Source organism: Mycetomoellerius zeteki, unplaced genomic scaffold, assembly GCF_001594055.1.
Source record: "Mycetomoellerius zeteki isolate Tzet28-1 unplaced genomic scaffold, Tzet1.0 scaffold47, whole genome shotgun sequence".
Taxonomy (NCBI): domain Eukaryota; kingdom Metazoa; phylum Arthropoda; class Insecta; order Hymenoptera; family Formicidae; genus Mycetomoellerius; species Mycetomoellerius zeteki.
The window spans coordinates 80978-91424 of record NW_017257468.1 but is presented as its reverse complement, the minus strand read 5'-3'; the positions used below and the strand labels follow the sequence as shown (position 1 = coordinate 91424).

General features: G+C 31.5%; 4 protein-coding genes across 4 annotated transcripts in view; 1 reads left to right on the top strand and 3 right to left on the bottom strand.

The window, feature by feature from the left end:
• Positions 1-499: 499 nt before the first annotated feature.
• On the bottom strand, positions 500-4717 carry Burs (Cuticle-tanning hormone bursicon). Its single transcript, XM_018455050.1, has 4 exons — positions 4661-4717; positions 4375-4541; positions 1770-1895; positions 500-831 (listed from the first exon to the last, which is right to left on the bottom strand). The coding sequence occupies exons 1-4, from the start codon at positions 4695-4697 to the stop codon at positions 682-684; spliced, it is 480 nt and encodes a 159-aa protein (XP_018310552.1). The 5' UTR covers positions 4698-4717; the 3' UTR covers positions 500-681.
• The window catches only part of LOC108727110 (zinc finger CCCH domain-containing protein 10), a 15862-nt gene continuing 9879 nt past the window's right edge, over positions 4465-10447 (top strand). The window contains exon 1 of the mRNA XM_018455047.1: positions 4465-4550. The gene's annotated coding sequence lies outside the window, so the exon portion shown is untranslated. The remainder of the gene's footprint in view (positions 4551-10447) is intronic.
• Pburs (bursicon subunit partner of burs) lies at positions 6907-8009 on the bottom strand. The gene is made up of 2 exons (XM_018455049.1): positions 7288-8009; positions 6907-7184 (listed from the first exon to the last, which is right to left on the bottom strand). The coding sequence occupies exons 1-2, from the start codon at positions 7534-7536 to the stop codon at positions 7014-7016; spliced, it is 420 nt and encodes a 139-aa protein (XP_018310551.1). The 5' UTR covers positions 7537-8009; the 3' UTR covers positions 6907-7013.
• On the bottom strand, positions 8005-10160 carry LOC108727111 (G patch domain-containing protein 11). The gene is made up of 3 exons (XM_018455048.1): positions 10058-10160; positions 9725-9980; positions 8005-8607 (listed from the first exon to the last, which is right to left on the bottom strand). Exons 2-3 carry the CDS (start codon positions 9936-9938, stop codon positions 8072-8074), a joined length of 750 nt encoding a protein of 249 aa, XP_018310550.1. The 5' UTR covers positions 9939-9980; positions 10058-10160; the 3' UTR covers positions 8005-8071.

Here is a 10447-nt window from a genome sequence, read left to right as displayed (position 1 = left end):
GTCTCTCAAAAGAAATCGTCATCTGTCAGAACCTTCGATCTACCATTTTCGAAATACGAAACACGGACGAATCGATTACAGACTTGAAATATGGAACATACCTATATATTGTATGTAAATATATATATTATTATTTAAGTATATTAACAGAGTCTGCAATGTTTCATAATTTCTTCTTAGTTTGAAACATATGAGTTACAGTATTCGTCATCTGTAACGTTTCTCTATATTCTACCCCTTCCTGAACCTTCTTCTCATAAAAGGTTTTTTTTTTCTCTTTTTGCAACAATTCTTTTCGAAGATTATTGCAGACGCACTTTCTTCAGGCAAACTCAGTTTATGAAACACGGCTTTGCACCAAAACCGTCGCAGGTAACTAAATTAATGGGCCAACCATGTAATTCGAATTTAAATAACAAAATAACGAAGCGTCGAATTTATTTACATTTCCACGAAAGGGATTGAAGAGAAGGACCATGTGCGCGTTTAAATCTGCTGCACATCTCTTATTTATTTATATTCATTCGTATGCATTCATATTCGACTGAGAAAGATCGATACATTTATTAGAGATTAGTTTTAATAGTACATGATACGCGCGAAATTAAATATATTGGCGTCTTTCGTATAGCACGCGCGATTTTTCGAGATTGCGTCCTCGCGAACGACACTCGTGCTCGTCTATTGTAAGCCGGAGGATCGTCTGAAATGGGCGGATGTTGTGAAGGGACCCTCGTCGGCGAATCCGGCGATCTCCTGGGGTATTATCGCGTACTCTTCCACGCTGGTGCACGGTCTGCACATGCAATCCAGCGGCGCCTTGGTGACCATCTAGTGGACAGGCAGAGGTCAAGTTACACGTTACAGGAATTAATGCAAAATTTAATATTGCTAATGAGCATCTTATGGATCTGCAAGAAAGAAATATCAACCAGGATGTCCAACTTGGTTTTTCGAATATTGATTTGCGGAATAATTTCGGTATCCCGGAAGATAACGTCTCTTATTTTCCGGAACGTCTGTTATTAAATAAAGGGATAATCGATTTATTCTATCGAGAAATTTTTAAATAGCTTATTAAGATTTTAATACGCTACTTATTTAAGTCTTTATCCCATTTATATAAATTTTAAAAGAAATATATATTTATATTCAAATATAAAAATATCGGGATGACAGGATTATTTGATTTCACAATTTAATTTATGATTTTCAATGTAAATTAAATTATAAAATTATATGATTAATACAATTATTAATAAAATTAGTATTAATAAAAATTATATAATTAATTAATTATTATATATTGTCTCTATCCTTTTCACGAAAGGATCAAAGGATAGATAATCGAAATAAATGAGTTTTTCAAAATTTCTTAGGAACGATAAAAAAATTGATTTTTTTCCTTGCTGTCCTAGAGAATCCTAGAGAATTTCGAAATACTCATTTCGATTGCCCATCCTTCCGCAAAAAGGACAGCCAACCGAAAATATAAACGACGGTAGTTAGAAATTCCCTAGGAACCGCGGGAAACGATAGGAAACCTCGGTCAACTGCGCACAAAAACAATATGGCCGCGCGAAACTCGTGGTGTCAAACGGCTTTGCTGCGGATCCTATCATCGTGTGATCGGTGAGAGAACAAGGGAAGAGAACGGCACGCGACCGCGTCCACGTTCACGCGATCCCGTTTACGACCCGGCTGACGTTCGCGCCGCCGCCGGCCGAGCCGCGTCCGAGGTCGGCCGCGCGATCCGAGGGTGGTCTCACCTTCCTGAATTTCTTCTCCCCTGGTTTCGCCCGTGGACAGAACAAGGAGACGCTAGCCTCTCTCTCGCCGCTTTCCTGACAGCACATGCAGCTCCTCTCCATTTGCCACATTTTCGACCCGGACACCTGTGTGTACCAATAAGCCGCATGTTTATCGTACGCGTTTTCTCTCTCATTTGTGTTAGAGGGATAGAGCGAGAGAGATAAGAAAGAGATAATGGACTCTGTCAAACGTCAGTCATAATAATCGCAAGTGTTTTGCAGTATCAGATTATTAGCCCACGACTCGACTCATGTTTTTAAAGTGTTATTGTTTATTGCGCATATACACTTTGTACGGAACGCACGAGACTCCTGCTTGTAGTGTTAAAATTTAGAGAATGTCTTTTTTTGTATAGTTGATTTTGAAAATGTTTGCGCAGGGTATTATGTCTCAGCGTATCTAGTGAGTATTAAATATACCACATTTATTATTTCTAAACGGTTTTCAAGCGTCCATGGAGCTTTTACTCGCGCATCATATCGTTACCATTACTCACAGAACTGGGTATTAGTTAAGATAGATATTGGGTGCTTTTTATTTTGGTAACACAAGTTTACACAAGTATTGTTCTATTATTCGTGAAATGCCAAGAAAGATGGAATGTTGATTAATTTTAATCTTGGTTCAACTTATTCTTCATTTTTTCTTAATTCTTAGAACTAGAAAGAGACAAAATTGAATTGAGATTGAAGTTAATTTATATTGATAGAAACAGACATAAAGCTTGCATATAGGGGAGAGTGGTCTAAATCGGACTTATTTGCAATTTTTGCTCTCTATAAGACATAAATAAAGTCCGATCGTAAAATCGAAGGTGCTGTTGGAAAGATCATTTAATTCCCTTCATTTTTGCTTGAGATTATTTTGATGTATCTCTCACTTGTGTTAAACTATAATGGAAAATGTAAAAACGCTTTTTCCGGTCCGATTAGAACTATTGGTTCCAAATCGGACCATACCCTGGTTCAAATCGAAAACTCCTATTTTTATGGATTTTTAGATAGAATTTTAAAATATTTTAATGTATTTTTCTTAGTATTGAGTAAAAGCAATCTGACAGTCAAAGATAAACATTTTTTTCAGAAAAAGAAAATACTGACTGTTTATATTATTAGAAATCAATAAAACTCAACTAATCTGAGTCTGATGACTCATGATATTTTACTGATTTAATTGCTTGGACCAGATCTAGTCAGCCGATCACCAGTACTACAACCAGGCCTAAGTTATTCACTGCACTGTCCGATTTGGACACAGGTCTTTTCGAACTTTGGAACAAATTTTACAATTAACCGTAAAAGTGATCACGAAATGCTTGATATTTTTTAATTCTACACTCTTTAATTATCTTAAATCAATTACTTTTCAAATTTTTAACACCTTTTAAATAATGATTTATAAGGATCTTCTTTTTTAAAAAAATTTTCGCACGATGGCTGAAAATACATATTTGCCTCTATTTTATGAATTTTATGACAGAGAACTGTCAAACTGCTATCACATGTTCGGTGTCTTATAAGGACTTACGTTATAAATAGTACGCAAATCTGCTTAACCGTATTCATTTAAATTAAAAAGGTCCTATTTAGAACGCGGTCCGATTTAGACCACTCTCCCCTATACAATACTAAAGATCTGTAATATATGTAATATGAACTGTAGAGTTTCAATATTGATAGTGCATGAGTTGGAGCATAAATCTTTATATAATGCATAAAGCATAAGAAAATCAATTGGTCAGAGTCTTTAAAGAGGAAAAACTCTGGACAATTTTCTTATGCTTTATGAATGCAAAGATTTGTGCTCCGGTCTTATCTCAGAATACAGCCTAAATGAAAGACACCCTAGGGGCTCTATAATGTATTGGAACGTGCCTTTCCTACAGTAAAGAACACTATAGAAAACTGATTCGACTCAGTCAAAAAGAATGCAAACAAATATTTATCTTTCTCCCATTTATAGTAGTAGCCAATCAGCGAGACCTTGACAAAGAAAATAGTACAACCTTTGTATTAGAGTGCCTAGGGATTGAAACATCTATTTTTTAATGGGTTGCTCCATTATATTATAGAACTCACTGACCTTATATTTTGTGTGTACTTTGCGAGATTGTCACTAATGTATCTTGGGCTGAGATTCATAATCTATTCTTATTTTAAGATTGATTTAAGTAATTTATTAAGATACCAATACAGTTCTGTGATTGGCTTATGATAGCTCTAACTATACACATAAATGAAAAATACCATATTTGATTGAGGCAGTTTTTCAATGCTTGAAAATATTTCTTGTGAATTTATAGGATTTTCAATTCAAGCTGTACACTGATTATTTGTCGGTTTTAAAATGTAGTACTAAACTGAAGCAATAATATCACAAATTAAATTTACAAGCAATTTAATGTTATTGATGCTAATAGGCATCTTCAAAATCTTGTAAATAATTTATTGCGAAAGATATCTAATTATACATAGACCGGTATTTATAGCATCTTAAGACATTACTTAAACGGACTTAAAATAAGAACTACCGACTATGAATACTAGTCTTGATGTTTCTTACCTGTAGATAACTACTGCATCGTCCTCTACACGCATAACTGGGAATCGGCTTCGGAACACAGCCTGGATACTGAAGGAAGTGTATCACACGTGTCGCCTGACACTCATCGACTCCAACAATTGCTTCTGTGACTCCGTATAACAAACATATCAGCAATCCATTGATCACTGTGTATGGTAAGTACAAAAATACTGTATTATTATAATATCTATTTTACTTGCAAATTGCAAGAAATACTACTAAGGAAATTACTTTTGTTTTGCAAATATACTGTTAGCTTATTTACCAAAGTAACGAAAGAGCTTGCCTCTCGAGCGGTACATTGCCTTCTCTACCTGGTACTTTACTGTGCTTGTAGATCCTATGTCGCTAGCTTTTATACACCATAGGTGGTCGTATTGTTCCCTTTCTTCTGTTATATTTTAGCAGTGTTATATATTATAAAATCTATACAGGATGTCCCGTAAGTTTTTTTTTGCCAACTGTTTTTGTGTAGATAAAGCGGACTAAACTGAGTCGAAAAGTTTATTGCAATTATTGAAGACCAATATTCGGCAATTTTTAGTAATATTTCGTTAACTGTTGCAAAAATTGCAAAATGGTAGAAGACTTTTCGACTCAGTTTAGTCCGCTCTATCTACACAAAAGCAGTTGGCAAAAACTTACGGGACACCCCATATACAAATGTATAAAGAATGTACATGAGAAAATGTTTCCTAACATGTTCGCTAAATTTATATATACAGTATTTGAACTAGAGCTTGCTAATTAAGTTTTATTCCATAATTCCATTAAAAAATTATATATATATATAATATTAATGCCATTATTTCTAAAAAATGAAGCATATATGAACATGTGGAAAATAATTCACTCATGATCAAATATTTTCACAATTTTGTACGCATAATTTAAAAATTATGTAAATTTTCATTAGCAAAGATAAAAATCGATATATAACGGAGAAGTATTATTATGTAAAATCCAGTTACAGTTATGTAAGTTCCATATATTTTTTGTTTAAAGAATATTTAAAAAAGAATAATTAAAAAAAAAATATTTAAAAAGGAATAATTAAAAAAAAGAATATTTAAAAAAGAATAATTAAATCAGTATTTTAATTCTTAAATGCATTTCTACTCAATTTTGTTGCAACAGTATTTTGATTTAAAATTAAGTTTTCTAAAGATATTTAAAATTTCGAAAATTAAAAGCTTTGTGGGATTAAATTTGTAAGATTAAAATAAAGCATTTTTTTATAATATCTTATTGCTTTAAGCAATAATATATAATGACAAAATAAACTATGAATATACTATAGGAAATATTCACTATAGCACTTACAACATACATGTGTATAATTTAATAAAAATGCCGAAATAAAAGATAGACTTTGAAAAGTTAAGCCGTTTAATTTATCTTATATTATTGAAAATCTTATTAATTTTGATTTTTGACCTTATTATGATTAACTGATTTAACTTATGTCACTTTGCCTTGATGGAGCTAAGTTCCTTAAGTATCTATTACCGAAAATAGAATTTTAAAAAATTGAACCGCTTCTAAGAAATCTTGCGGACGAACAATCGAACAAACAAACAGATGGACTAGATCTACATTGTGAAATTATATTATAAAATAATTTGCTCTGCTGCACTACTTAATAAAGTTTTATATTACGTAGTAAATATTTTAAGTGAATTTAATAAATATTTTAAAATGAAGTATCTTGTATTAAAAACTGAAACAAGTTTCAAAACCGAAAACTCATTTCGGCGCGCGTTTCAAAGGACTACATACGTACTATATAAATTCACACAGAATCACACAAGCATTTAAGATCCAGCTAGACCGTTTAAGGCATTGATTTATATAGTTTGTGAAACAATTTTCTTCTGCCCAATTTTATAAATTTTTCTTTTAACGTTAACTACTAAGAATCAAAAACTCAAAAAGTTTAATCGCTCAAAAAATTGCAAATTTATACTATATATATATACATATATATATATGTATATATATTTATGCACTAGCGTTTTTATTAAAGGAAAATTTTTATTTTTGGGTTCAATATTCATATATTACAGCCTGTATTCAGAACGCGTTTTTATTGACAATATACATACACGCTTTTATTTCTGAAATCCCAATAGTACATATAACGTGAACTATATGCTAAATGCGCTTTAACATCATTATAAACGCATTCTAAATACGGACTTATATGTAACAAATATTCTATACATATAACAGGTATGTAATTGAGAAAGAATTGCGAAACAAGTATATCAAATTTTTATTTAAATGATTTATATTTATCTTAAAATATGTAACGATATACAGGATAATTAAATTATATACATGTATGTATAAATGTATTTAAAGGAAATTAACTTTTGAGGAATTTTGTATTTATCGTCACATGTAAAAATGTGCATATACATATATTTAGAAGAGCTACTGTATAATTAGGGCTACAAGTAGATTCATACCATATAAATGCATCGGAAATACTATTTATTTTTACCGTCATTACAATATAATTATTTCTCTTCTATATCTATTGATATAATTGTCACATACAATTGTTGCAATTTCACTGCCGAAAAAATATATAATTTATATTTCAAGTTGCTGTCTTATCTCGCGAAATCGCCGCACTTTATACATTTACATTCGGCGGGTTCCCGTATCTTGATTTCCATTGCCTCGTCATCCGTGCCTATCAATTTGATCCCATCCGCGTCATAGCAATGATTTAGGATGACTAATCTTTCCTTTAGGTAACTCTCACGGCAACAGTAGCACTCCTGTATGTGTTATAAAAAAAAGATATTAGATCGAGAATTAAAGGCAATATTTCTTGTACGTCTTCAATTGCGCGAGATGCCACACGATACTATCTCGACTTACCTTTGAGAAACCCGTAGTAGTGACGACGCTTGGCTGTACTTGCGAGTTACAGAATCCTTCGCATTTCGTGACCGATACATCACCGCTGCATGTTCTTCTCAGACGTGCTAACTCGTCATATTCGTCTTTAGTGATACGTATTTCTGATTGTAGAGTCTCGCAACTTTCGTCATCTATCTCAGTTATTTCAGCATCGCTGATTGTAACGTAAACCATGAGAACTAGCAGAGATTTTGGAGCTACCAACATTATAATATTGTTTTATTGATATATTTAATAAACAAACAAACACCGTAGAAGTTTCCAGGTAAAATGAAAGGAGAGAGAATCAAACAGACGCTTTTATAGGTAATTTTTCACCCCTCTTTCTCGTCGTCTATAAAAGCCAAAGGTCGTAATGATCCCCTGCTGCTTTAATAGCATAGTTCAATCGAAAAAGGGTGAGCAAGTAAGGACTCCCCTGTTCTTAGTAGTTGTTCAGTACTCGATTTTTTTCTCGTCCGGAATATTGCTTTTTCGATGTTTTGCATTATATCCGCTAATGGGTTTTTTATGTCTCGTGTATCACATAATGGAAATTGATCATATATTTAAGTAATGTAATTTTACCTAGGGTTCTTTCATTTGTGTGTTTGTCATGTTTTGAGATACACGCTCGACAAGATTGGAGAATGTTTTTAATGAATGTTTTAGATGTCCAAAATTTATTGATATCATTTTTCTAATATAATATAAATATAATATTATTTAAGTCATTATAAATATAACATTTTATTTAACGTACTCAATGATCGTTTCTTGTACTTCCCGGACAATTATCTCTTAAATCGTCTTCGTCGTTGAACTTCGTTCCGCACCAGATACAGTAAAAGTATTTTTTTCTTAAATACTTGGTAAGAATGTCAAGTTTTTCTAAATTGCTGAGAGTTTCGTCATCCTCGATAACGTCATCACTGTCATCGGTATCGTTATCGTCATCTTCTTTTTCTTCTTTATTCTCTACCCAAAACCATGACTCTTCAGGTTTTTCGACGTTTTCTTTAGTGTCTAATTCTTGACACACTTTTTGACTTTTGTACAAATCGATCTTCTGCAGCTGTTCCGCCTTTTCTTGGGCTAACCTGTTACGGAAATCTCTGGTATCCATATTATTTAATTTTGCATTTGTATTCTTAGGCTTGTATGTATCTTTCTTTAGCGTTTTGCCTAGACCTTGTCTGTCTGCCTTCACTTCCACAGGAATTGGTTCAGTCATTCCTGATTGAGTCTTGCCTATTCCTTGACCAGGTTTGTACCCCATTTTCATCAACATTTCAAAACCTAAAGATGAAATAAATAATTATTTATCATTTGGAGACTGTATGACAGAGTCTGTCCATAAGCAATTTTATTAAAATCCTATGAGAGAGAAAGATACATATTTTTCCCTGTACATGTATATACTACTTCATTTTAAATATTTGCTTGTCTCATTTTACTTTACTTAATTACTTAACTTTAATTAAGATTATAGGGTGAAACAGTATACTCTCATATTTAGTCTCATTTTATATTCTTAATTAAAGTATAAGTTAAAGTGAAACAGTATGTATATATATATATATATATATATATACGGGGTGTCTCAGAATGACCGCATTTCCTTTTACTGACATATTCTTGAGGTAATTTTAAGATAAAAATCCTAATACGAAAATATTGAGATTACAATAATTTTTTGAATTATAAACTAACTTTAAATGCTTATAGATAAAAAATCATTTTACTTTTATAGCCTCTATTATTATTTCCGAATTCTTTTAAACATTCTAAGACGAAAATCCTAATACGAGGTTATAATAGTTATCGAATTACAAACTATCTTTAACCAATTATAATTCAAAAACTATTGTAGCCTCGACATTTTTGTATCAGGATTTTCGTCTCAAAATTACCTCAAGAATACATTCTTAAGAGAAAATGCAGTCATTCTGGGACACCCTGTATATACTAAGAAGTAATAATATGATTAAGAGTTGATTTACTAATACTGATTGTGAGAGGGTAAAAAAATTATTAAATTAATACATTCAGTATATTGTAAATTAATAATTTTAATAATATTTTTACCCTCAGTATTGTTAAATTGACTCTTATATATCCTTTATAATCATTTTATTGTTTTTAAAATTAAGAGTCCTATATGGTTTTATATGATTTATATAGAGAAGTATATATATATACTATATTTCTCATAAGATTTTGACAAAATTGCTTGTGGCCAGACTCTGTTTATCTGTTCAATTGTATTTCACAACTTGGTAAAATTATAAAAATGAATAAATTTACTAGAGTATTTATAATTGATCAATTTTTAATGAATTTGTTTATTTTCGTAATTTTTACCAAATCGTGGTACACAATCAATTCTCACATATAATATGTACAAAGTATAGACCTTTATTTGCACTAGTAATAGCAGATGACAAGCCTTCCTCCCTTTTTTCTACTTCGACTACTCGTATCGACTTGTTTCTAGATTGAATTTCAGCCTTTTTCTTCATTAATGCAAATTCTCTTTTATCAGAATGTCTGTATATAAGACTCGACGAGACATTTTGTTCGGTACCTTGTAGAAATTTATCAGACATATAATCTTCATCGTCTGACATCGTTCGGAGCGAAATTGATTATAGGAAAGTATGACGTGAACACTGGAAACAGAATAATAGATTTTGTCATAAGATGTATGCAGTGACGACAATTATTATCTTAATCATAAATGTAATACCTCAGAAATTCTCCTATTGTGATGACGTCGACGATCCAAGCTTTCGAATATTTATATTCGCGTGTAAAAATATTCTTGTCTCTTTCTATGAGCCGCAACGTTCGACGCGCTTTTTTTTAGGTTATGTTTGAACTTGAGAGATTATATTCTCTATGTTGGAAAAGTCGATTCCTGTAAATTTTCAGGATGTTTTCTTTCCGACGCGAAAAACTCGAGTTTAATAATTTAAATTGAAATAAATTATACGATTAAAAATCTATTTGTTATACAACTTTTTTTTATAATAATTAATTAACATATAATAATTTTTATAATAATCCAGGTGAAAATTTTTCTCAGAATTTTTCATATAATTTTTCAGAATTTCTATATAATTTTATAACTTTCTCA

Excerpts from the sequence above, each read along its gene's own strand:
- LOC108727111 (XM_018455048.1), bottom strand. The coding sequence starts at position 9,938 with ATGTCAGACGATGAAGATTATATGTCTGATAAATTTCTACAAGGTACC. Across the intron at positions 8,608-9,724 it reads TATTACTAGTGCAAATAAAG|GTTTTGAAATGTTGATGAAA; the intron begins GTCTATACTTTG and ends TTTCATCTTTAG.
- Pburs (XM_018455049.1), bottom strand. The coding sequence starts at position 7,536 with ATGTTGGTAGCTCCAAAATCTCTGCTAGTTCTCATGGTTTACGTTACA. Across the intron at positions 7,185-7,287 it reads CTACTACGGGTTTCTCAAAG|GAGTGCTACTGTTGCCGTGA; the intron begins GTAAGTCGAGAT and ends TAACACATACAG.
- Burs (XM_018455050.1), bottom strand. The coding sequence starts at position 4,697 with ATGTACCGCTCGAGAGGCAAGCTCTTTCGTTACTTTG. Across the intron at positions 1,896-4,374 it reads GATGCAGTAGTTATCTACAG|GTGTCCGGGTCGAAAATGTG; the intron begins GTAAGAAACATC and ends TGGTACACACAG. Across the intron at positions 832-1,769 it reads GGGAGAAGAAATTCAGGAAG|ATGGTCACCAAGGCGCCGCT; the intron begins GTGAGACCACCC and ends CCTGTCCACTAG.